This window comes from Pseudorasbora parva, chromosome 2 (genome assembly GCF_024679245.1).
Source record: "Pseudorasbora parva isolate DD20220531a chromosome 2, ASM2467924v1, whole genome shotgun sequence".
Taxonomy (NCBI): domain Eukaryota; kingdom Metazoa; phylum Chordata; class Actinopteri; order Cypriniformes; family Gobionidae; genus Pseudorasbora; species Pseudorasbora parva.
This window is the reverse complement of record NC_090173.1, coordinates 51,207,361-51,234,980: the sequence shown is the minus strand read 5'-3', so window position 1 is coordinate 51,234,980 and position 27,620 is coordinate 51,207,361. Positions and strand designations below refer to the sequence as shown.

At 39.0% G+C, this 27,620-nt stretch overlaps 1 protein-coding gene across 1 annotated transcript; it reads left to right on the top strand.

Moving 5' to 3' along the window:
* The first annotated feature begins 825 nt into the window (after nt 1-825).
* On the top strand, nt 826-27,620 carry sdr42e2 (short chain dehydrogenase/reductase family 42E, member 2). Its single transcript, XM_067429072.1, has 11 exons — nt 826-1,158; nt 3,655-3,750; nt 5,642-5,699; nt 6,035-6,153; nt 9,590-9,665; nt 10,946-11,028; nt 16,558-16,695; nt 16,792-16,857; nt 16,965-17,028; nt 17,118-17,191; nt 27,048-27,620. Exons 1-11 carry the CDS (start codon nt 826-828, stop codon nt 27,261-27,263), a joined length of 1,323 nt encoding a protein of 440 aa, XP_067285173.1. The 3' UTR covers nt 27,264-27,620.

Below are 27,620 nucleotides of genomic sequence, written 5' to 3'. Positions count from 1 at the left end.
ATCTGGCCTTTCAATGAAAGTTAATAGGCTCCAGTGTTGTTTTACAACCCAAAACCGTTTTTAAAGTGTCCTCTTTTGTGCTTCACAGGAGAAAGAAATGCATAGAGGTTTAAGAACATGAGAGTGAATAAATTAGTATTATTATTTTTTGGATGAACTTTACCATTAAGTTTATTTTAGTGACGCTACATCTAGTGATCATGTCTGGTTCATTTGAAAAGTGTAAATGTGGCTAGCAATGTGTGAAGACTCGAGCAGTTTTTGGTAAGGCAAGTGTTAATGTTAATTAAGTAGTTAACTAATGTTAACTAATAAAAACGAATGCTTTTATATGTATGTTTCAGTTTAAAGGGTTAATATTCGCCCTCATGTCGTATCAAACCGGTGTAAAAGAATCTGTTTATCTGGGCTTTCAATGAAAGTTAACAGGCTCCGGTTGTTTTACAACCCAAAACCGTTTTTTTAAGTGTCCTATTTTGTGCTTCACAGGAGAACGAAATTTAGATTTAGAATTGATTTAACTTTTTGTCTGAAAAACTGTCCCATGAAGTTTATTTTAGTGACGCTGCATCATTCTAGTGATCATTTCTGATCAGTGTAAATGTTGCTAGCATTGTGTGAAGACTCGAGCAGTTTTCGGTAAGGCGAGTGTAAGGAAAAGTTTGGCGTCAGCCTCTTTACATGGAGAGGTGAATTATGCATTCGTTCACTCACTCATAGGCAGATCTGTTTCACAGCGGACGCACGTTCATTAGACTCTCACTGTCTCTGATCATCCCCAGACAGTACAGACGCAGTGGAGGTATCTGAAGCCCCGTGTGCATTATGAAGGAGAACAGGTCCCTGTGTCAGGTGGAGCAGCTGCCCTGCGCGTGCCTCCTGGACTGCCCCCGGCAGACCCACAGCCGCACCCCCATCAGACACAGGTCCAACGGGGCGGTGGGCGCCCTGTGCAACAGTCCCAACTGCGTGGTGGCGGGCGGGCTGGAGGCTCCGGAACTGGGACGGGGCGGCGCCGGCAGGGTGCTGGTCACAGGTGGAGCCGGGTATTTCGGATTCAGGCTGGGGCGCGCTCTGGCCGCTCAAGGGGCCACCGTCTTAATGCTGGATCTCCACAAGCCGCCCTGGGATATCCCAGATGGAGCCGTCTTCCAGCAGGTACAGTGAAACTGGAGAGGAGCGCATCAGTGTCACTGGGTTTGCTGAGGGGCTGTTGGGCGGCGGGGCGTAACAGTGCCAGGTGCACCGCCTCCGGTTTCAGCACACGTTTTCATGACTCGGATGTCTCGGAGAAACCTCTGGGCTTCGGGAAGAGCCGTGAAAGTGAATCTGAACCTGCCATGTAAAACCGAAACTTAACATGGTGTCAGCATTGGGTTGAGCTTCTGTTTTTACATGGTGTATGATAGTTATCAGTGGGGATAACAACTGGGTCGCAGCCCGAAAACATGTGACCCTGGACCACAAAATCAGTCATTAGGGCAATTTAAAAAAAAAGTGAGATTCATCCATCATCTTAGAGCTGAATCAATAAGCTTTTTTTTTTTTTTTTTTTTTTTTTGATGTGGTGTATTGTGAAAATCTGGAATCTGCTGGGGCAAAAAAATCTATATTATAAATCTATATTATAAATCTATATTATAAATATATTATGAAAATCGCCTCTAAAGTTGTCCAAATTAAGTCCTTAGCAGCGCATATTACTAATAATAATGCATTTTTTTTTATATATTTACGGTAGGAAATGTAAATTTCTTCATGGAACATGATCTTTACTTAATATCTTGCAATGTATTGTTGGCTATTGCCACATATACCTGTGAGACTTATGACTGGCTGTCATGATTTTGGTCTGTTCTTACGACGGGGGAAAACAATGCTCAGTTCAGCTAATAATAGCATTGTTCATAGTTAGGCTAGCAAAATAAAGAGGGAGGAAAGAACATTTCCATTTCATCCATTCCATCCTTGATGTCAAAGGTTGTGCATCGAGCTTGGTAAAAGGCAAACTAGTGAGACAGGTTGCATGTCCTCGTCCTAGATGATCATGAACAAATCTGTGCAAAATGTGCCGATTATTCCTGCCAAACAAAATGTTTTTTGTCCAGTGAAATAAAATTTTCAGGCAAAACATAGAAACCAAAATACGTGTACTTACAGTGTAAGTGCTGGTAACTTTGTGAAGTGACCTACCAGCACTTACACTGTAAGTAGGCCACGTATTGTAAAATAAAGTTGAACCATTTTTTTGTTTGTCCTATTAATAATTTTTGGAACTTTGTGGTTTTATTACAGGGTAATAAAAACTTTCATGTTGAATTTAAAGGGCGTTTTTTTGTAACCAGTGGATTTATTACTGCAATGATGTCCAAAATCTGGGCAAAACCGGTCGAGAACCATTAGTTTAAGACATTTACATGACAGATGGTAATACCAAAAAATAGTAAGTTATGTTTAATACAATGTTGAGTTTTCTGCCAAACCATCTATGGCAAGCCATTTTGACCTTTAATCATTCTCAGGATATAATTTCTTGATAACAACAATTACATTTTCACTAGTGTAAATGTTAGTTCTTGATATCAACAATGACTTCATCACTCACAGAAATATGAATTCCTGATAATAACCTAAATGTAATTTCAACTAGTTTCAACTTATAATTCTTGATATCTGTTTTTCAGAAGTTAAATATCACTGCCATTCAAATTCAGTTGTTGATATCAATAATTGATTTCTTACTAGTTGAAATTTAAATTTCACATATCAGAAATACTATTCTTAAAAGTAAAAATCATAATTTTTGATATCAATAATAATATCAATAATCATCAATATCAAGGGATATATTTTTTTTTATTAAATTCCTGAAATCAAAAACAAAATGTTCATATAGGAAGAATTAACATTTCAACTAGTGAAAAATGTGTTATTGATATCAGGAATTTATATTTTTCAAGTGACAAAGTAATTATACATATAACAAATTATGATTTTTACTAGTATGAATTGTATTTCTAATATGTGAAATAAAAATTCTAAAAACTAAGAAATACATTTTTATACCAACAATTGAATTTGAAATGGCAGCCTATGGTGGCATTAAACAAGTGAAAACATAGTTACAGATATCAGGAATTATAGATTTAAAATTTAATTCTTGACATCAAGAATTTGTATTTCTGTGAAGACATCGTTGATATCAAGAATTAGCATTTTTACTAGTCTAAACTGAATTGCTATTATCAAGAATTCATACCCCGGGAATGAATAAAAGTCAAAACGGCTTGCCATAAACCATAATTTTGGGATTGAGATTGACGTTTCAGTGTTTAAAGTATGGTGGATCAGAAATGTTTATGAAAGCCGACAGCAGAAGAAACATAAATTTGTAGTGTTGATTCAATGCTATTAATATTGACGGATTAACATCGTTTCAATGGTGCTTGCTCCCTGTGATATAGATATATTGTCTAAAAGTAATCAAAAGGTTTTCACTGCTGTGGTTCTGTCAGGTCCAAAATGGGAGACCCCGAATATTGGTAGAAAACTATAATGACTGATTTCTGGACAGATCGTATTATTTTGTCCATCACTGTGAATGAATGGGCGTTGTTATGATTCAGTACATCTGTGTGTGTGTGTTAATTCCAGATTGATATCCGGGATTATGATGGCCTGTATAAGATCTGTGCGGGAGTGGATGTTGTTTTCCACACCGCTTCCTACGGGATGTCCGGTCCTGAACAGGTCAGTGAGTGTAACATGCATCTAATGAGAGCTCGGTTCCTATTAGAATCGACTAAGACACTGAGACTGATTGCATGTTACAATTACTTGAGCGAGTGCCAGTTTTGCATCGAATTACAGTATATTAATATTTACATGTAGCATTTGGTAACATTTTAGTTTAGGGTTCAGTTCTCATTATTAACTAGTTGCTTGTTATCATGCATATACTAGGATATTGTCTGTTTAAAGCACTTATTAATAGCCTTATTCTGCATGATCATATTCTACATCCCTTAATCCTACTCAATACCTAAACTTAACAGCTATACCTTACTAGTTATTAATAAAGCAGTTATTAAATAAGCAGTTATTAGCTAAAGTTTGACGGAATATTTTAGTGCGCATAAAAAATGCCATATTTACCATAATATATGCATTATTTATAATTTTCTATCTTCCCCAATGTATGCAATTGAATTGGTACTGTTCTACTTTGCGCACATTTCATAAAAACGTTTTTAAAATCATATTTTCTGTCTCTCGTGTTTGTGTTATTTATTTTTATAACAAAGAATCACAGTTCTCAACACCACTGTCATTACCATCATGCCAAGCATTTGAATCCATCAGCATGTTACAATTTGGTTAGGATAGAAATTAGAAATGATAACAATAAAACAAAAGCAGTGACAGTTTGAAGATCAGAAAAGTCATTAATGAAAAACACAAAAGTGTCCTTGTGTAGATCCATAACATGTTAGCACTATCTTAACAAAAGGAAAAAAAAAGTAATAATAAAAAAGAACAGTTTGTTAATGACTGAGTGTGTAAAATCCAACAGTGATTCTAACTAACTCTTTTTAGTTAAAGCTGCAGTCCGTAACTTTTTTTATGTTCAAAATGAACAAAATGGGTACAATGAGCGAGTGCATCATGAATCCATTTCCCAAATCTTTTTTTGTTGTTGTTGGTCTTATCCTGAATCCCTACGATACATATAATAAGTGTTTATATTCTGACTTTAATCTGGTTCGGGTCGCATCACTGTGGAGGAGACTAGCCATAGACACAAACAGAGAGAAGTAGATCCGGCTGAAATGTTCTTCCTCAAGAAGGTGCATGCAGTTCTGCTTATTACCCGCTAGACCGCCAAAAGTTACGGACTGCAGCTTTAACTTTACTTAAATGTCTTAACTTTATTGTACAAATCTAGTAATCTGTACCATTCACATACAATACCTTTTTAGAAAACCTAAGTTAAGATTAATTGATTGGTTTGAGTGCCATTTTGTCAAGGAAAAAAATCACCATTATGGTGATCAGTGTTCACTTTGGTTGGGCTCTTGCAACATTCATATTATTGCTATTCTCTTCCTGTTGATGCCACAATATTTTGTTTGGTTTCAATGTAAGAGAAGTAATAAATATGTTGTTTTTAAAAGTTGACCTAGATTCTGACTGAATAATTAACTATAGTTAATATAGAAATTAGGTTACCTAATTCATGATTCATGATGTATAATGATCGTTTACAACTGTATTGCTAACACTTACGTCATGAACACCTGTGAAACTTTTAATTGGGTTAGTGAAATAAACCCTCTATATTTGTAACAATATCTTGCAGTTGATCATGCTTGAGACACACAGACTTCAACATTTAGCATAAAAACACAACACTATAACAACAATACTAAGTCAAAGAGTAAATCTAAAGTAGATAATCAAGTTATTCTTTAGTTAATCGAACTTACTAGAAACTAACTCATAGTTTTTGTAGGCCATAATCAGATTTGTAATGGTGTGAAAAACACTTTGTTTCATTTGTCATTTTAACATGACTATTATTGTTGCATTACTATATGGTTAAGGAGTGAAGTGAAGTGAAATGTATTTTCTTGTTCTGCAGCTGAGGAGAAAGCAGATCGAATCAGTCAATGTTGGCGGCACGAACAATGTCATAAACGGTGAGCTTTCACCATCTGTATCATTGGCACTTTAATAGGCCTGTTATTCAGATAAGAGTTTCTCACTAGAGCTTGTATTCTCATGGCATTTGAAATATTCCCCATTCAGTTCATTCCCAAGAGCATATAGATTCACGGGCTAAAGAGAGTCCTACATTTAGTGAGCTGCCTTTGTAGGCATCACACATAATGTGCACTAGATTATAAGATCTTCTAAGATTCACAGGACATCATGAGAAGGGAGGCAAACTTCACTTAAGAAATATAAGAAAGAATGAGGTATAATGTCATTTAAAGTATGCTCTAAGTGTTTGGCTTTGGTGTGTGTGTTGTAGTCTGCACGGAGCGAGGCATCTCGAGACTCGTCTACACCAGCACAGTGAATGTGGCGTTTGCCGGCAAACCCATTGATGACGGAGATGAAGACTCGGTGCCTTGCGTGCCACTGGACATGGTGAGTGTGCTGCGGTTTATCTTACATTCAGACGGTTTGAGAAGTACACATGTTAGTTTGCTCAATGTTGAGAATTTTCTGAACACCAGCCCCGTTCTTGTTTTGCTTCTGTTTAGCTAACTGCTCATTTTAGAAAATTCTGTCATAAATTCAATGATTCGGTTTTGTTTAATGATGTATTTCAAGATATTTGTCAGGTTTTGGTCCTTTAAACAGCTTGTGTGTTGGACTCGCTTGTCATCCCATGCCTCCGTTGCTAATTCTGTTAGCTTCATCCCTTGGTATCGGGCTAATGCAGTTATTGGAGTTATTGGAGAGTAATCGATTGATCGTGTGTGAATTACCTCAGTCTGTGTGTCACTGTGCAGCGTTTCTTATTTACAGTTTTTCATCTTGTTATCTGATTTCAGATCTTTCAATCTTGTTTATCTGGTTGTTTTTTTTGGTGTGGGGCCATGTTGGGCCAGGCTCCTGATTGGGTGGGTCAGGCTCCTGATTGGGTGGGTCAGGCTCCTGATTGGGTGGGCCAGACTCTTGATTGGGTGGGCCAGACTCTTGATTGGGTGGGCCAGACTCTTGATTGGGTGGGCCAGGCTCCTGATTGGGTGGGCCAGACTCTTGATTGGGTGGGCCAGACTCTTGGTTGGGTGGGCCAGACTCTTGATTGGGTGGGCCAGGCTCCTGATTGGGTGGGCCAGGCTCCTGATTGGGTAGGTCAGGCTCCTGATTGGGTGGGCCAGGCTCCTGGGGGCGTATTACAGAAATATCTTAACTTTAGAATCCTATCTTATCTGTTTGGTAACCATGGCAATTTCAGTCAGGACTGAATTTAGGACAAAGGCTCTTACAGAATGACATTTCTTATAATCCTATCTTAACTTTGTATAGGAAATGGGTATTACAGAAGCATCCTAACTCGACAAAAAATCCTAAAAGCTGTCTTAACTTTAGGGCAACCCCACTGGTGTCCTAACTTCAAATCTTTTAGAAATCCAGCGGTAAAAATCCCAGTACACAAATCCTTTTTTGAGAGAGTGTTACATTTATTAATTATAGCAGCAACGTTTTGATGTTGGAGATACTTTTGGAAGACCCAGCTAGCGCTGTGCTTGGATGATAAAATGCTTGTAAAGTTCAACATTATACAGACTCCCACGACACATGATTTTGCAGTTAGTTGACAAATTGCGACCAATATTACCGAGCCCAACGAGCTGTCACGGAGCATTAGCCTACCAGTCCATTGTGGCATAAAGTCGCTGGATGTATTCACAAATTTAAGGACCGTCTCTAAAGTTACATACGACATTGGTATACTACACATTTCTTACTTTAATAGCGTTTGAACGGACTATGTAACAGGTGTGCATCATAGCTCACACATAGATGAACACTTTACAGTTGGTTTTGATACCGTCTGTTCAAATGTTATTCAAGTAAGAAATGTGTATAACTTACCAATGTCATATTCAACTTTAGGGACAGTCCCTACATTTGCAAATATTAAACGCTTTCTTCCCTGCGGCTCAATCAGCTCCCTAGTCCACTAGTCAGGGCACTGATCAGGACATGAGTAAATGGGCTGACTCCCTGATCAGTGCCGTGACTACTGAACTAGGGAGCTGATTGAGCCGCACCCCTTGTCTTTTTATTTTTTTTTATTTTTTTAAAGGCGATTTATAAAACAGGCTTTACCTTTTCAAAGTTATTAATAATATATTATTTTTACACTCTGGAATTAAAAGCACGCCGTTGTTTCTCCTTTTTGATTTTAGGTTTACCTCAGAAGCAGTTTGCGAGTTGTTGGTTGCTTGGTAACAGACCTGAGAGTTGATTACCTAACTCGATTGAGCTGTTTAAGATTTCCTAACTACAGAAAAGATGCGATTTTGTAAGATAAGAATCCTAAATCAAGTTAAGATTTGCTTCTGTAATACGAAATTGTGACAAATCCTAAATTAACTTATCATATCTTAAGATAAGACCTAAGACAGAACATTTCTGTAATACGCCCCCTGGTTACTTACTCACCTTTGCTCAAGATAAAAAAAATCAAAATCAACATTTAGGAGAAACTGTGATTTCTCACAGCATAATCAATTTTTTTAACACTTTACAATACATGTGCACAAATATGCATGAATTCATGCACAGATAATCATTAGTTAATCAGTTAATATATGACTGATAAAGAGCTTTACCATTCATTAATGACTGCCGCATCAGCGGATTAATAGATTAAAGGTGCAGTATGTGATTTTCAGCGAGATCTAGTGATTAAGTTGTGAATTGCACCCTCCAACGCTTACCCCTCCCTTTCAAAGCTCATAAAGAAGCTACGGTGTAAAAATGAACACCCTCGAATGAAAGCAAGTTGATACAGATTGATACTGTAATAATATCATACTGGCAAAACTGATTTGGCAAAATGCTCTAGTGTGTTTTCGTGTTTGCGTTTTGGAGAAAGTCAAATGTTTCTATTTACAATGTGTTTTTTCAGCGATGAGAAAAATGTAGCCAATCACAGTCATGTCTGTTGATCTTTTGAACGCAATAGCCAATCAGGGGCTTTTAATTTAGTCAGAATCATATCATCGCTTCGAACGAAGGAGTTTTCCGCTTAAAACGTGGTGATGTATTGCGGCCTTCAAAGGATGCAGCCTCTGAATTGGGACACAGTTCATGTCTACACCGGACATAATGCGGCACGATTCAACAAAAGACAACAACCCATTATAATCAGTGATGCTGTCTACTGTACACTGGATGTACTGATCTCTTACATTACTGATCATTGCGATCACTGGCATCAGGAGCGGATGACTTTCACTAGGGATTAGTGTGTCACGTTAAAGCGGACTCTTGCTTTGCTCCTGTGTGCTCCGGTTCACTGTCCCGTAGAACAGTAGACTGAAGTTAAGGAAGGTTAATGGAATCAAATTGGTCCATCCGACACCTCAATCGTGCCTGAGGTGCTACACAATTCACCCGCTTTTGTCTGCCCAAACTTCATACATGAATACATAACATCTGATGAATCATACAACAGTACAGCTTACACACTCAGATTTCACCGGCGCTCATTTTCGAGCCGAGGTTGACTAATGTTTGATGACTTTCACTTCCACTAATAGAGTCAGTAATATATGCATTATGTTTATCACACTTTTAACCTTGAATGGGAAGCAAATTGTGACCATATTGGTAGCTTTTATATAATATATTGTGGTTTACAGTATGTTGTGATCAAATATGTAAAAAATATTTCAGATTTATCAAATGAATTGGACACGTCATAGACTAAGCAATTTTATTTGAGAATTGATATCCTATATCTAATTTAAGTAATAATATCCCATAATCATACAGTCTACAAATGATCACCGGTTCTTGTCATTTTTTTAAATGTGAAATAATCGTTTGTTCTCTCTTTAAGCACATAGACCATTACTCCAGGACTAAAGCTATTGCTGAACACATGGTGCTCGCTGCCAATGGAAGATCAACAAAAGGTACGGAAATGGAAACGTGTTGCTCTCTGAAGTCAATCCTGTTATTGTGTACAATTGCAATAAGCGCAAGTGGTGTCATGTACCCTGATCATATTGTTTGTATGTGTGTGTGTGTGTGTGTGTGTGTGTGTATGTGTAGATGTGTGTGTGTCCGATGCTGATGAGGTACTGAGGTAACGGCTGCTATGGTAATGACCACAGCCTGCAACCCAACCCAACCAGACCTGTTGACACTGTTTTAAATTTAGACCTAGGCTTAATAATAGAGCCTAGCATGGGACGGCTTATTCTGTGTGAGTGTTGTCTCTGTGCTAATAAGTGCAGACCTCCTTACAAAACACAAAGTGAGAAACAACATTGCTAGTTCAAACCGTCTAAAATTACATAATTAAATGTACATTTTATGTTTATTTCTGGTTTAATTAATATTATATCATTTTCAAGTACAGTTAAAAAAACGTTTAAGACTTGAAGTACCAATATTATACCTATAGCAATTATTATACCAATATTGTGTTGGTCCCAAAACAGCCCTGACTCGTCGAGGCATGAACTCCACTAGACCCCTGAAGTTGTGCTGTGGTATCTGGCACCAAGATGTTAGCAGCAGATCCTTTAAGTCTTGTAAGTAACATCCACTTGGATGGTAGGACCCAAGGTTTCCCAGCAGAACATTGCCCAAAGCATCACACTGCCTCTGCACGCTTTTACTCCCCATGTGCATCAATGAGCCTTGGCCACCCATGACCCTGTGGTCGGCTCTCCACTGTTCCTTCCTTGGAGCACTTTTGACAGATACTGACCACTGCAGACCGGGAAACATCCCACAAGAGCTGCAGTTTTGGAGATGATCTGACCCAGTCGTCTAGCCATCACAATTTGGCCCTTGTCAAACTCCCTCAAATCCTCACGCTTGCCCATTTTTCCTGCTTCTGACACATCAACTTTGAGGACAAAATGTTCACTTGCTGCTCCATATATCCCACCCACTAACAGGTGCCGTGATGATAAGATAATCAATCAGTGTTTTTCACTTCACCTCTCAGTGGTCATAATCTCTGATCGGTGTATATAAAAGTACCATAGTATTACCATATATAGCCATCTTTATACGACGGTACAACTACAGAATGTAAAACATATCATATTGATTTCTCACTAGCTGGAATAACTGCATATTTCAGAGTTGGGTCAAGTAATAAAATCCATTAATGTATATGTGAAATGTGAAAAAAGGGCATAAATATATTGTTTATAATATTGAGGTATTATCGTGATAGGTGGTGGTCTTCTACAGACATGTGTCCTACGCCCCTCTGGTATCTACGGTCCTGAAGAGAGAAGACATTTGCACAGGGTGATGGTGAGACCCCTCATTCCCCTGTTTCATTTCCTCTCTTTTTCCTCTTTGTCTCCACAACCCCGCCACCCACCCACCCACATACACACACACATCTCACACACACACACAGATCCCAGACAGTTGTACTTTGCAGGCTCAGCTATGCCAATGTGCCCAGAGCTGTACAATATTAATGGAGTCTGAGGGAAGCTCCTGTTACAGAATGTGCTTGTGCTGTGCCTTTACCTACATACAGACACATGTGGGGCTGTGCGTCCTCATATAATCGCTACACAATTAATCCTAATTTTACTCAATTCATTTTAAATTCTACTCACTCTCTGTTAAGGCCCTGATATATTCACTTGAAAGTAATTTTTTTGTTATTCGATTAAGGTAAAAAGAAGTTTGAAATACATGACTTAATTTTCTACTGCATAGCAGCTGTAAAGCAGCCCTGATACTCTAACACATCGAGTGGAGAGATCCACCTATGGGAAGGGCATCTGTACCTGACCTCTGCAGAAACATCTCTTTGCACCAAGTCTGGCTTGACAGACAAGAGCGTGTCCCCAATACAAGGTATAGGGGCTGGCCCTTACCAAAGTGCATAAAGCACTGGCACATGCTACCTTTCCTCAGTGAGCATATTCACTTCTCGTGCAGAAAGCAGGGCAAGCTTGGTGGATCTCTTAACTCGATGTTTCAGAGAACGGTGTTACAAACAGTTACAAACTTGTATTAAAGATCCACAAAGTGAGGATGCTACACCAGCAAAAAAAAATGAATAGCATGTAGTAAAATGCATACATAAACCTGAAAATGTGCACAATGATGGAAATTTTGGTTTCAGGTGATGAGGTTACAATGTGTAATGACTTTGTGACATGAATAATCTGGGCTCAACAGGTTTAAAATGGGTAAATGAGATACCCTGTGTGTGTGTGTGTGTGTGTGTGTGTGTGTGTGTGTGTGTGTGTGTGTGTGTGTGTGTGTGTGTGTGTGTGTGTGTGTGTGTGTGTGTGTGTGTGTGTGTGTGTGTGCTTGTTTTTGTGATATATCAGGGCAAAAATGTGTATAATGACATAGGTATTACAGAAAAGGGTGACATATGAGAACGTTACCCCATGTCCCCACTTTTCAAAATGCTTATAAATCATACAGGATGAGTTTTTTTTTTGATAAAGTAAAAATGCAGAATGTTTCCTGTGATGGGTAGGTTTAGGGGTAGGGGCAGTGTAGGGGGATAGAAAATACGGTTTGTACAGTATAAAAACCATTACACCTATGGAATGTCCCCACAATTCACAAAAACAAAAAATTTGTGTCTCTGTGTGTGTGTGTGTGGGGGGGGGGGGGGGGGGGGGGGGGGCATGAGGACAGAGAGTGCATGCAAATCACTGACATGTCAGAGGCCAAGGTCAGGAGCAACTCTGTCTTGAAAGACAGAAGCTTAAGGGAGATGTTTCCCAGGGGCTCAAAAGACTGTTGCGATAAAGGCTCCAGCACCATGGAGAGGTCCACTCTGGAACTGCTCTTCTAGTGACTGGAAGGGAACAGTGAGCACCCTACATACATCTACAAATAAGGGGGAGTTTCCCCACTGTAATGCCGTCAAAATAGCCTTTATAGTAAAAACAGATTTCCCAACTTTCAAGTCCTGCAAAAAAACCAGAAATATCAGAGACTGAGAACTATCAACAGTGTCAACCGCCGACCCTCAAACCACTCTTCAATCACACACCACTTACAATCATATGGAGGCCATGTACAGTAGAAGTAGTTCTAACATTTTAAATAGTGGCAATTACAAGTGTGCGGAGCACTAAAGCATTTAAGTCTGCCCTCTCACAGGCCAGACATAGAAGGACCACTTTTTGAATGAATGAATGAATGAATGAATGAATGAATATATATATATTCATTCATTCAAAACTCTCCTTGTGCTTTCATATGTACTCTTGTACATCCAAAGCGCTTTACACTCCTGTCAGGGGTCTCTCCTCATCCACCACCAGTGTGCAGCATCCACTTGAATGATGTGACGGCAGCCACAGTACAACGGTGTCAGTTCACTCACCACACACCAGCGATAGGTGGAGAAGAGAGGGGATGATAGAGCCAATTCAGTGGATGGGGATTATTAGGAGGCCATGACTGGTAAGGGCCAATTGAGGGAATTTGGCCAGGAACCCGGGGTTACACCCCTACTCTTTTCGAGAAGTGCCATGGGATTTTTAATGACCACAGAGAGTCAGGACCTCAGTTTAACGTCTCATCCGAAGGATGGTGCTCTTTGACAGTACAGTGTCCCCATCTCTATAGTGGGGTGTTAAGACCCACACAGACCACAGGGTGAGCGCCCCCTGCTGGCCTCACTAACTCCTCTACCAGCAGCTACCTGGTTTTCCCAGTTGGTCTCCTATCCAGGTACTGACCAGACTCAACCCTGCTTAGCTTCAGTGGGAAACCAGTCTTGGGCTACAGGGGGATATGGCTGCTGACAAATTGATCAGCCTTCTCAAACTTCTCAGGTTTTTCCTGGGTGAGGTTTTAGATTTCTCCGTTCGCTTGGAACAAGAGGTCCGTACATAATGGCAGAGGGATGATTTCAGAAGTGGCATCAGCCATCCGGCTTTGGGCCACCTGAGTGCTATCAAAGGCAGAGTCCCTGGCCAGGGTTGGCAATATTAGACAAAGGGGAGGGAATGTATAGAGCAACATGTTGGGCCATGGATGCACCAGTGAGTCCACGCCAAGGGGCATCTGCATCCCGTAGTGAGAATAACAAAAGGCAAAGAACTAGGCAAAGTGATAGATGGATGCCTGGCCTAATCCATAGCAGGGGGATAGGTAGCTGCACAGAGGGGGTTTTTGGGCAGCACTTGCTTTTTTTGAAGGCACAGATTGAAAGCCTCGTCCTCCTCATTATCATTGCAGTGCTGTGTTTTGCATATGCAGAAAGGACAGGGAGAAGCTGCTTCTTAGGGCCAGGAGGGTGTCCCAGAAAGTTCCCATCATAAATGTCCCTCTCTTGGTCCGAGGCATTTTGTAGAGCCAGCCATTTGATGTTGCGGCAAGCAATCGCTCCCCCAAAAAATTCTAATTGGACCGATTAGGGCAAGGCAGTGGGTACTTTAGGGGACTAGAGACTGCGGGATGGCGTCCTAGTCATCCGAGTCGCCGAGAAGTCCTGCAATACCCTCATCAATGAAAGGGGTTTTAGGTGATAAAATATCTTCAAAAATAACCGGGTCGCTTTAGCCAGCTTAGAGAGGCCACACCGCAAGAAGTGTGGCACCAGCCGTGCCTTTTTTCCTGTCGGACAACCCTAAATTCACGCTCTATGTAGCAGCCACTCTGAGCTTCCTACACAGCAAAAACTCCAGTGTTAAATTAACTCTCCTGAGAGTACATGTGAGACCACACTCAAGAGTGTTAAAGTGTTAAAATAAGAGTGTTAAAGTAACACTGAAGCAGTGTTAAAGTTAATAAGATAATTAACTGATTATTGGCAATTATTGAAGATACCTGATGATAACAAGCAGAATCACCAAATGAGAACATCACAATTCACAAGTGGACATATTTTCCATTTGTAATTGCAAAGCAACTCAGACAGTATGTGTTTGTCCGAAAATCATAAAAATAAAAGAAATTTCACTCACACCTTTAGACACTTTAGACAACTTATCATCTGTAATTCACACATTTTTGGATCATGAGAGAAACCAGACCTGAAGGAAAGACTCTCTGGCTCAGGATTCAATCCAGGATCTTCTTGTTGTGAGGAGCCAGTGTTTCCCACTGAGACACTGTGCTGCCCTTAATCACAGATATAAGACACACTTTGACTATTTCTGTCAGAGTCAGACGTCTACAGAAGCTCTTACTGAGAATTAACAGAGGTTTAGATGTTGAGGATTTATGGTTCATTTGAAGTCACCATTGTGGAGGGAAGCGTTTGCTTTAGTTGGGCTCTTGGTCTCCGTACGTGTGTAAGCGTTTCTGAGGCTGCTGTAACTGTGTGTGTGTGAAACACAAGAGTTGTGGCTGAGAAAGCAAAGCTAATGTGACATCAGATGTTGTCAGCTCCTTGTTGATGATAACTAAATCATCAGAAAGTGAGCATCTGATGTCGGTTTTTTGTGTTCTTGTTTGGCACAATAGTTATTTGTTTCTAGCCTCTATAATCTTGTGAATCTGCATTATTGGCACCAATAGCAATAAAAGGACCACCTATCCTGACGGATGAGAAAAAAAGTATGTGTACCCAATGTTTTGAGAAAATATTTCCCATGGTCACACACAGATATCAAGATTTGGCCTATGATTCACAACAATGGTGACAATCAAGCATCAGTTTTGTACTACGAAGCCACCCATCATGCATTGCAGCAGGAAGCGTTTTTGTGTAACCGTTGTTGTGAAACATAGGCCAAATCTTGATGTCTGTGTGTGATCATGGGAAATATTTTCTCAAAACATTGGGTGTATGTACTTTATCATCCTTCAGGATAAGGCTATTGGTGCCAATACTGCAGAGACTATAAACAAATTACTATTGTACCAAATAAAAACATAATATCAGTTGCACACTTTCTGATGATTTAGTTATCATCAACAAGGAGCTGACAACACCTGATGTCACTTTAGCTTTGCTTTCTCAGCCACAACTCTTGTGTTTCACACACACACAGTTACAGCAGCCTCAGAAACGCTAGCACACGTACGGGGACCAAGAGCCCAACTAAAGCAAACGCTTCCCTCCACAATGGTGACTTCAAATGAACCATAAATCATCAACATCTAATTATCTGTTAATTTTGTTTTTATGATTTTTGGATAAACACACTTTGTCTGTGAGTTGCTTTGCAATTACAAATGGAAAATATGTCCACTTGTGAATTGTGATGTTCTCATTTGGTGATTCTGCTTGTTATCATCAGGTATCTTCAATAATTGCCAATAATCAGTTAATTATCTTATTAACTTTAACACTGCTTCAGTGTTACTTTAACACTCTTATTTTAACACTTTAACACTCTTGAGCGTGGTCTCACATGTACTCTCAGGAGAGTTAATTTAACACTGGAGTTTTTGCTGTGTACGCCCAAGCTTTTTAGTGCCAAGTAATAGCTACCAATCTCGGGAAAGTTGATTGCTGCTTCAGCTTGATTAAGGCCCATAAACAAAAGGGATGGGAATCCCTCTCTGTGATGAGGGTGCCACACGCGAAAGGGCAGGCTCGCTACTGGTTGTCTCTGGTGGTTTGCAGGAAAAGGTCAGCTAAGCTGGCTAACAAGACAAACACGACTTGCAGAGGCTAATCCAAAGATGTGTCCTCCTGTAGGCAATCATGAATTCCATAAACCAACTGTGAGTAAGAAAACTCCAAACAAACTTTGTTTTGGCCTGATTTTGTTCAAAATAACGTTATACTGTTTAGTTTTCGCCTGAAGGATATCGGGGCCTTTAGAGGGTGTTGTTAGCTCTGTGAAGATCTGTCGAATGCAGAAACAAGGTTTTATGATTCTCTTCTCTTCTCAGGTAAATGTGGAGAGGAGGTTGTTCAGTTTTTGCTTTGGGGACCCTAATGCAAAGATGAACTGGGTGCATGTGGATAATCTAGTGCTGGCTCATGTTTTAGCAGCAGAAGCACTAACTGCAGAGAAAGCCTTTGTGGCGGTATGTGTGGCATGATATAAATTCTATGTATTTTAATCAGCATTATTGATCCCAGATTATGAGTAATGTATTAATTGTTTATTTGTAATTTTTTAGAGTGGGCAGGCTTACTTTATCAATGATGGGGAATCTGTCAATGTCTTTGAATGGTTGACACCTCTGGTATGTAGCAATCAATCCAAGTATATTCTACCCGTATATATTCAAAAGATTTCCCTGTGTATTAGAATTATTTGCTACATTAAGCAACTACCTTTATCTATTTCCAGTTTGAAAGACTGGGTTATGGTCGTCCACTGATTCACCTTCCTGTGTCTCTGGTCTACTCAGCAGGTGTGATTAAAGTGAAATGAAAATGTATCCTATTTTTTGTGCCTAGAGTTTGAATTGAGAAATGAAATGTACTTTCTTGTCTTCTCCAGCAATTCTGATGGAGCGACTGCATGTGACTCTGAGACCTATTCTGGAAATACCATTGCTTCTGACAAGAAATGAGGTAAATGTGTTCTTTCCAGTCTTGTACATAATGCAGTTCTGATCACTTTTTCCTACTAAAGTTGTTCTGATGCCATCTTGAGAGAAGTGCGACATTACACAGCAAAAACTCCAGTGTTAAATTAACTCTCCTCAGAGTTTATTTGGCTCCACACTCAAGAGTGTTAAAAGTAACTTTGAAGAAGTGTTAAAGGTAATGAGATAATTAAGAGATTAATTAAGTGATGATTGACCATTAGTGAAGACACCTGATGATAACAAGCAGAATCACTGAAGGACAGAGTCACCATTTTTAAGTCACCATTATGGAGATCAGTGTTTGCTTTAGTTGGGCTCTTGACTCTTGGCTTTCTAACATTAGTTATTTTTTCTTGCTGCTATAACTGTGTGTTTGGAACATACATTTTGGCAAAGAAAGCACAGAGAAAATATGTTCAGGAGTTAGTGATGTTTTGATAAACATAATCATCATTTAGTGACTGAATAAACTAATATCATTCTGAGACAAAATTCTAGCTATATGGGGCATGTGTTGATTTTACTTTATTGACTACAACAGCTATGTGAAGTTAATAGGGTGAGATTTTGCACACAAAAAAATTCAAACAACTTTGTTGCATTAGACACTCACAGACATCAAGAATCAGTGTATGAATCTCAACAATGGTGACAAACAGCATCTCAGATACACAGATCAACTCTGAACATCACAAAACAAGCTACTAAAAAGTCACATAAAACAGCAAAAATAAAATGGTGAGAATAGAAAGAAATCACTAATTCAGTTCATCTTATAATTTATGCATACTGCAATGCATGCTGGGAGCCATGGGTGAATTTTGATTGGTGCACCCAGAATGCACTTCAAAAGCCTTTTGATGGCCACCATTGCTGAGATTCATACGCTGATTATTGATGTCTGTGTGGCTAAATGACAGAGATTCAAACCTTTTTTTTAAGAATAGAATAATTTTTAAAAATCCCTCTGATTATATTGTAAACACCAGATCTTATATGCCGTAGAATCACAGAGCTGTTGTAATCAATAAAGTAAACCTAACTCAAAGATTGGGCTCTAAATGGCACCAGTGATTCAGCTCATGATGATTATGTCAAAACATAACCATCAACAATTGGTCACATTTTCTCTGCACTTGTAAAAGACTAATGTTATAAAGTCAAGAGCCCTACTAAAGCAAACACTGATCTCCATAATGGTGACTTAAAAATGGTGACTCTGTCCTTCAGTGGTTCTGCTTGTTATCATCAGGTGTCTTCACTAATGGCCAATCATCACTTAATTAATCTCTTAATTATCTCATTACCTTTAACACTTCTTCAGAGTTACTTTTAACACTCTTGAGTGTGGAGCCAAATAAACTCTGAGGAGAGTTAATTTAACACTGGAGTTTTTGCTGTGTACATTCCCCCTCCGTTATTATAGGTAATTAAACTCCATTAACAAACAGAGAACTCTGAGAAACACACCCAGAGGAGCTGTAATCTATGTAACCAAGATGAACCAATATAAAGATTCACCCGTTTAACTGCTTGTTAATGCAAATATTTAATTAGCTAATCACATGGCAGCAACTTGGCTGTGTTTAAGTCCAAATTAGTTTATTTGTTTAAAAATTTTCAGCTAACGCGAATGTACAACGTTGTTTACACTGCACCCTAAAAAGGTCAGAATGCTTGCTCATACCTTTTTTTTCTCACCATAGTCACGAATTTGCCCATCACAGTTCGGTTGGTACAAGCGTCAGAACCACGTCTCCTCGGGGATGCCTGCCGCTGTTTTGACTCCTTTACACATTTTATAAGCTCTTCATTAGTTCACTGCTGGTCAAAGTACCATCAGACGGCCGGGCTGGTCTGACAATAGAATATTGGGAAAATGTTGCCTGGTCTGATGAGTCTTGATTTCTGCTGCAACATTCAGGTGGTCAGAATTTGGTGTGAACGGTATGACAGTGTGGATCAATCCTGCCTTGTATCAGCGGTTCAGGCTTCTGGTGGTGTAATGGTGTGGGGATATTTTCTTGGCACACTTTGGGACCCTTAGTACCAATTGAGCATCGTCACAGCTGACCTGAGTATTGTTGATGACCGTGTTCTTCACATTGATAACATGCCATCATGTCACAAAGCTCAAATCTTTTCAAACTGGTTTCTTGAACATGACGATGAGACTATACTCAGATATCTAAATCCAATAGAGCAGCTTTGGGATGTGCTGGAATGGGAGATTCACATCATATATGTGCAGCCCACAAATCTTAAGCACTGTGATGATATCATGTTAATATGGACCAGAATATCTGAGGAATGTTTCCAGCAGCTTGTTGGATCTATTCCTATTCCAAGAATTAAGACAATTCTGAAGGCAAAAGGGGGTCCAACCCAGTACTAGCAAGGTGTACCTAATAAAGTGGCCGGTGTGTGTGTGAGTGTTATACACTGACGTTGCTGGCGCCATGGCAATAGCTGAAGCCTAAGTGTGGCAGCTTAGGTTACCATCAGCATATAGCTACTTCCCTTAACTCTCCTTAAGATGCACAGAAGCTCTAGTACGCCAACAATCAATGTATAAACGTAGAGTTTACATTCTATAATCCATCAGATCTCATAAATCATATGAGCAGGCATCATAGACATGAAACACAACAGTCTGCATGTGCCTTCTCTAGCAGTTAAGGTATCACAGTGGATTCTGGGATGGTAGTAAATGATGACAAACAAGTTGGCATGAAGTTTGAAGAAGAAACAGTTTCTTTTGTAGAGCCGGGCGTGGACTGGTGCTGTGACATGCATTAATCATTAGAAACAGAAGCCACGGCCTGAAGGGGCGATTCTGGTCAGATGGCGGCAGGTTTGATGATTGCTTTGTGAATAAAACATGAGGCACCAGCTCCTTACTGGAGCTTTAGGTTTGAGATAGACAGGTGAAGTGCCACTGGGGAAAGATACACACACAAGCACACGGACCAGGAAATGAGTATGTCAGTCACACAATGGCAACCTCCATCCCAGTTTCTGATCCAAATCTTTATATTATATACAGTGGCACCAAAACGACTGGGACACATCTGGATGCTTAAATCGCACTTTTCTAAGTGGTTTGGTTGAAAATAAATGGATCTATTATTTTATCATTTGGAACTAAATAAGCTTCTGTTTGGTTTGATATTTTGATATTCATAGTGTGGCTTAAATGTCCAATTACTTTTTGTGGCTACCACTACATTTATATACGTTTTGTCACTTGAGTGTTGCTAGTGTACATTGTGCTGTGTGGTGTTCTGTCCACTAGATGGCCTTATCATGTTTCAGAGCATGATCTGATCACAGAGTCCACCTCTATATAATAATCCAAATATGGGATTTCATGTTCTGATCTGAAAGTTTAAAGATATGTTATCAGAACAAAATGTCAGATCCAGCCCTGTCTGCTGGCAGCTATTCCTGGGTTTATGCCAAGTTATCTATTAAGCTGATCTGACTGACTAATTAGTTTGTCCCAGGTATCTAATATGATTTGATTCAACTCAATTCGAGTTTATTTGTATAGAACTTTTCACAATACATATTGTTTCAATGCAGCTTTAGATCCTTGATTAGAATAAGGATAATATTACAATATGAGGATAATATTTGAAAGTTTCAAAGTTGCCTTCTAGAGTGTTTCAAGAGTGCTGACTCTTTTCACTGTTCAATGGATCGCTCTGCTTGTCTGTGTTTGTACCCTTAAGTGGCCACTTTGGATGCAAGCTTTCATGTTGTTCATGCTAAATTCTGAATGCCACAGCAAAAATTAAGACTAATCAGAAAAGGCAATGTGTTTCAGTCTTCTATTGTCCAGTTTTGTTGCGCCCGTCTGAATTGTAGCCTCAGTTTGCTGTTTAGCTGACAAGAGTGTCACCGGTGTGTCTTCTGCTGCTGTAGCTCATGATCTGCTTCAAGGCTGTTGTGTGTTCAGAGATGATCTTCTGCAGATCTCGGTCGAGACGAGTGATTATTTGAGTTACTGTTGCCTTTCTATCAATCTTTCTATCAGCTGAACAGTGTGGCCATTCTTCTGGTTGTGTGTGAAAATCCCAGTAGATCAGCAGTTTCTGAAATACTCAGACCGGCCCGTCTGGCACCAACATCCATACCGTGTTCAAAGTCACTTAAATCACCTTAAGTCCCCATTCTAATGCTCAGATTGTACTTCAGCAGATCGTCTTGGCCATGGGTGCAAGGAGATCAAGGAGTCGCCCACTGAAATGTTCGCTCCCTTAAAAGTCCCACAATGCACTGCAAAACACAGGGTGCATCAATGCTCGCCATGTCCCCTTAACGGAAGTTCTGAAGCGTGAAACTTAAATCACGTGAGCCAACTCACTACACATAACATCCAATAACAACACGTGATATGCATTTTTAAAAACAGAAACCATTATTTTATTATATTTCAGCGTAAACATACACTGTTGGACAGGTAATGAACACAATCTAGTTATTATTTATAATTTGTTTAAGGCTGAACTGTTGCATGTATATGTAACAAGCAAAATATTTATCACAATTTATATGTATATTTATGCATTTAGCAGACGCTTTTTTCCAAAGCGACTTAGAACCGGAAGTGGTCCGTCATGAAGAGGCGAATAATCACAAAAAGCACCCGAAATACTACGTTTTGGACATTGCTTAGAGTATCATAAGCTTCAATAGGGAGAGAATAGAGGAAATTTTATGTTTTACTTTTTTTTTTTTTAAGATTAGGTTAAGTGCTCATGTAGGAGATGAGTTTTCAGCTATCTTTTGAATGTTTTCAGCGATTCTGCATTCTGGATGGAGGTAGGGAGATCCTTCCACCAGTAAGGAACAGAGAACGAAAATGTTCTGAGGGATTTAGGGTGCTTTCACACCTACCTTGTTTGGTCCGGATTTTCGGACTTTTCAGGTTGGTACGAACCAAAATTACAGGTGTGAAACCTCCCCCGGACCATGGTCCGGACTAAACAGACAAAATTTGGTCCGACGAAAAGAGGTAGTCTCGTTCCGGACCAAACAGAACAAAGGTTCGGTTCGTTTCTTGTGTGAAAGCATTTTCTGTATCGTTCGGACTTTCAGACCATTTACAGGAAGTTCTGTTGTAGGATTAGTGAAAAAAACACAGATTAAACTCACAGCACACGTGAGCAGCAGTGATCGCGCAGCATTTTAACCAGAACCGCTTGTGTACTCGTGTCAGCTCGCGTGAACAGCGTGCTCTGCTTGACTATATGAGTTTCGGTTTATTTATGAGACCGCTCCAGTTCATGTGCAACGCAAATGATCACTCTGTCACGGGATGTCTGCTATATTATTTATTTAAGCTTATTTATTAAATTCAGGCAAACGATGAAACATTTATTAAAATTAAGATACAAAATAAAGCTTTCTACAAAACAAATCTTAAGTGGTCAAAATTATTTCTGACTCGATGTCTTTGACATATATTGCACATCTGTGCACGTTTCATAATCAATATAGCCTAGATGAAATTTAAAAATAACATTATAATATTTAAACATGACTATAAAACAAAATACATTGTTTGGCTAAAAAGCCTATCTTCTAGCTCCTCCTTTCCTGTCGGCGCCGATAAAATGTTTGCACAACGAGGACGTTCATTTGGTGAATTTGCCTCGAGTATAGTTGGTGCTGCAGATAGTAATGCCATAATATTAACAGTATTGGCAACAATGTGTCTGTTCATTCATTCTTGTCAAAGTTAGCCGCTGAATTGACAACACACTGACATCAGACGCCCGTCCGCTATTAAACCAATCAATGTTAAGATGCAGCCCACATAGATGATGACGACAGGACGCCAGTGCGTCATGTAAAGTTCTTTGGTGCGCTAACATAACTGCAATGTGAAAGCAAACCAAAAAGAACCAAATGTCCAAACACAAACTTTGGTTCGGACCTTGGTGCGGACTTTCAGGTGTGAAAACGCCCTTAATGGCTTTCCGTGATGGTACCATGAGGCATTGCTCCTTAGCTGAGCATCACTCCCTAGTTGCTGCCATGTGATTGGCAGATAATACATTTGCATTAACAAGCAATTGAACAGGTGTACCTAATAAAGTGGCCGGTGAGTGTATACATGTTTAAAACTTTGGGTAGTCATTTTTTTTAATTATGTACATTTCTATTCAGCGAAGTTCATGTGAATAGCTATGCGTCACAGGAATAAATTACATTTCAAAATATATTCAAATAGAAAACCATTCTTTTAAATTGCAATAACAAACAAGCATAGACTGTATATGAGATTTTCAGAATCTTTTAACATTTTGCCGAAAAAAGTTGCCAGATTTGTAAAAAAGAACAAGCTATGGTTAGGGCCCAAACTTTTCAATTGCATCTTTTGATACTACTGGGGAAAATAACATCAGCTTAATAAATAGTCATTAGCTGAGATGATGAGCTTTAGTATGTGCATGGACACTACACACACACACTTCAGACGGCTCTTGGTCTAGACAGCAGTGTGTTGGGTCAGAGGAAGTGACTCTGGCTCTCAGCCCAGTGGAGATTTTCCATGTAGATACCCAATCTGAAGGCTGGTAAGGGGAGAGAGACCGCGGGGGCATTTTATGGTGCCAAGAGAGCATGCGGGTAAAGAGCCACTTAATGTAAAAGTAATGCCAGGTAACAGAAGGTCATTAAAGCCATTAGTAAATGTGAAGCCCTCAGAATCTGATCTGAGAAGTCAAATCCAAAGCGCATCTCTCAGCGCAGTGTCCAGCTTCAGGACAATCAGCCAGTGACACCTCTTAATCAACCTAAATTCTCATCACGTTTTAACCAATCCTTCAACTAGAAAAGCAGTCCTAACAACTCAAATAACAGACATTTGTTACTGACTAGTGATTGCTACAAACAAAAACAGATCCTTGTGACATAGAAGTGCAATTTGGCTTTCTTTAAAAAAAAATACTTATTACAAAATACTATTTATTATTTTACCATAATTGGTAGAATTTAAGGGTGTTTTTAACTCACTTAAGTAAGACTTAAGTACATCTTGTAACTATCACATAATATAATTACTTCTATTGACTCTAAATTTTGGTTAAAGTTACTGTTGAATGAACTGGTAATTTTTTTGATAAACAAAAATATATTTTAATTCCGTATATATAAATATATTTTTCATTCAGTGATGTTGCTTGTTAACATTAGGTGTTCATCACAAATGTTACATCATCACTTAATTAATCACTTAATTATCACATTAACATCAGCACAGCCTCCGTTTTACTTTAACACTCTTTAGAGTAAGACCATATGTGCCCTGAACAGTGTTGATTTAATCCATGGGATTTTGCTCTGTAGAAAAGCCTAAAAAATGCTAAAACTTTACCATTGCTAATGCTAATACTTTATGCTAATACTTTAATTTCGTATAATGTCTACATGTGCATCTGGATGCATACTGGGAGAAACTGACTTTAGGATCCAACAGAACAGCTAATTTGCTCCATATAGCTATAAGGCCACCTAGTGGCAAAAGTTATAATATATATGCTATATTATATATAAAAGTTATAATATATGCTGATTTGAGTTGGTTTATGCATGTATTGGGGAGTTATTTTGAATTTAAGTTGAAATTATATAGTTAAATTATTTTATTTATTGATAAAATCTAGTAATTTTAAGATAAATAAAATATAATAGATAATACAAAATCTATAAAAATTACAAAAAATTTAATTATGCAATTTTAGGGCTTGATCTATGGTTTTGTATGTACAGTCTTGTTCAAAATAATAGCAGTACAATGTGACTAACCAGAATAATCAAGGTTTTTAGTATATTTTTTATTGCTACGTGGCAAACAAGTTACCAGTAGGTTCAGTAGATTGTCAGAAAACAAACAAGACCCAGCATTCATGATATGCACGCTCTTAAGGCTGTGCAATTGGGCAATTAATTGAAAGGGGTGTGTTCAAAAAAATAGCAGTGTCTACCTTTGACTGTACAAACTCAAAACTATTTTGTACAAACATTTTATTTTTCTGGGATTTAGCAATCCTGTGAATCACTAAACTAATATTTAGTTGTATGACCACAGTTTTTTAAAACTGCTTGACATCTGTGTGGCATGGAGTCAACCAACTTGTGGCACCTCTCAGCTGTTATTCCACTCCATGATTCTTTAACAACATTCCACAATTCATTCTCATTTCTTGGTTTTGCTTCAGAAACAGCATTTTTGATATCACCCCACAAGTTCTCAATTGGATTAAGGTCTGGAGATTGGGCTGGCCACTCCATAACATTAATTTTGTTGGTTTGGAACCTAGACTTTGCCCATTTACTAGTGTGTTTTGGGTCATTGTCTTGTTGAAACAACCGTTTCAAGGGCATGTCCTCTTCAGCATAGGGCAACATGACCTCTTCAAGTATTTTAACATATGCAAACTGATCCATGATCCCTGGTATGCGATAAACATGCCCATATCATGATGCTTGCACCTCCATGCTTCACTGTCTTCACTGTGTACTGTGGCTTGAATTCAGAGTTTGGGGGTCGTCTCACAAACTGCCTGTGGCCCTTGGACCCAAAAAGAACAATTTTACTCTCATCAGTCCACAAAATGTTCCTCCATTTCTCTTTAGGCCAGTTGATGTGTTCTTTGGCAAATTGTAACCTCTTCTGCACATGCCTTTTTTACAACAGAGGGACTTTGCGGGGGATTCTTGAAAATAGATTAGCTTCACACAGACGTTTCTAACTGTCACAGTACTTACAGGTAACTCCAGACTGTCTTTGGTCATCCTGGAGGTGATCATTGGCTGAGCCATTGCCATTCTGGTTATTCTTCTATCCATTTTGATGGTTGTCTTCCGTTTTCTTCCACGTCTCTATGGTTTTGCTCTCCATTTTAAGGCATTGGAGATCATTTTAGCTGAACAGCCTATCATTTTTTGCACCTCTTTATAGGTTTTCCCCTCTCTAATCAACTTTTTAATCAAAGTACGCTGTTCTTCTGAACAATGTCTTGAACGACCCATTTTCCTCAGCTTTCAAATGCATGTTCAACAAGTGTTGGCTTCATCCTTAAATAGGGGCCACCTGATTCACACCTGTTTCTTCACAAAATTGATGACCTCAGTGATTGAATGCCACACTGCTATTTTTTTGAACACACGCCTTTCAACTAATTCAACTAATTGCCCAATTGCACAGCCTTAAGAGCGTGCATATCATGAATGCTGGGTCTCATTTGTTTTCTGAGAATCTACTGAACCTACTGGTAACTTGTTTGCCACGTAGCAATAAAAAAATATACGAAAAACCTTGATTATTCTGGTTAGTCACATTGTACTGCTATTATTTTGAACAAGACTGTATATACTATGTATTACTTTGTGTATATATATCCAAACATTTGTAATAAAGAAATGGACTTTAAGGCATTACAAAAGAATATTGAAACATAATCAATTAAAATATACTTTAAAATAAAATGTTTGACATTTTTACCAAAAAATACTTTTTAAATGTTTACTTATGTGTGTTAGAAAGTCATTAAAAAGGTTATTTTAACAGTCATGAAACAGTACTGTTGAAAAAAGTGATTTTTTTTATTTAATAAAATTGAGTGCCCTTGTTTTTAACGAGGGGAAGCACCACAGTTCTGCTTTTGGAAGCGTGTGTACAGCAGGTGACGGGATGTGACCTGTGTGTCTGATCTGAGATCACAGAGACTGATCAGTACTATCATCTCATCTCAGTCTCAGATGAGGTTGCTGTTAGCATGTTGACCACTTCTGACACGACCGTCTGACCTCTGCATCCCTCGCAGGTGAGAAGCATTGCTGTCAGTCACACCTTTAAAATCGAGAAGGCGCAGCGAGAACTGGGCTTCGTTCCTAAGAAGTACAGCCTGACGGACTCGGTGGATCAGTACCTGCGGAGCCGGCCGGCGCGTCCAGCCGCGACATTTCCCAGCACACAGTACCTCTTCCCGCTGCTCCTGCTGCTTGTGATCGGACTCATCGCCCTCGTGATCTGGGAATAATACGCCTAAGCCTCACTTCTCTGAGGAACAGAGAAATCCCCTTGCAGTGTTTGAACTAGGGCTGGGCGATACAAAGTTTAAAATCACTTGGATGGCAATATAAAATGATGCAGCATTGTGAATTGCCATTGAGTTTCATAAAAACTATCATCAAACTTTTTTAAGTGCTTCTTTGTATTGTGAGATGCTTTAAGTCTTTTCCATGAATCAGTTTAGCCACCATGATATCAGAATTGACAATTCTTGTTTTTTTTATGGAATTGCAGTATTTGTGTTAATTGATTTATCCCTGCACATCATTTTATTTTCGAATTCATGTGTCCTCATAATCTTTAATCTGAATAACTTCCTCTCCCT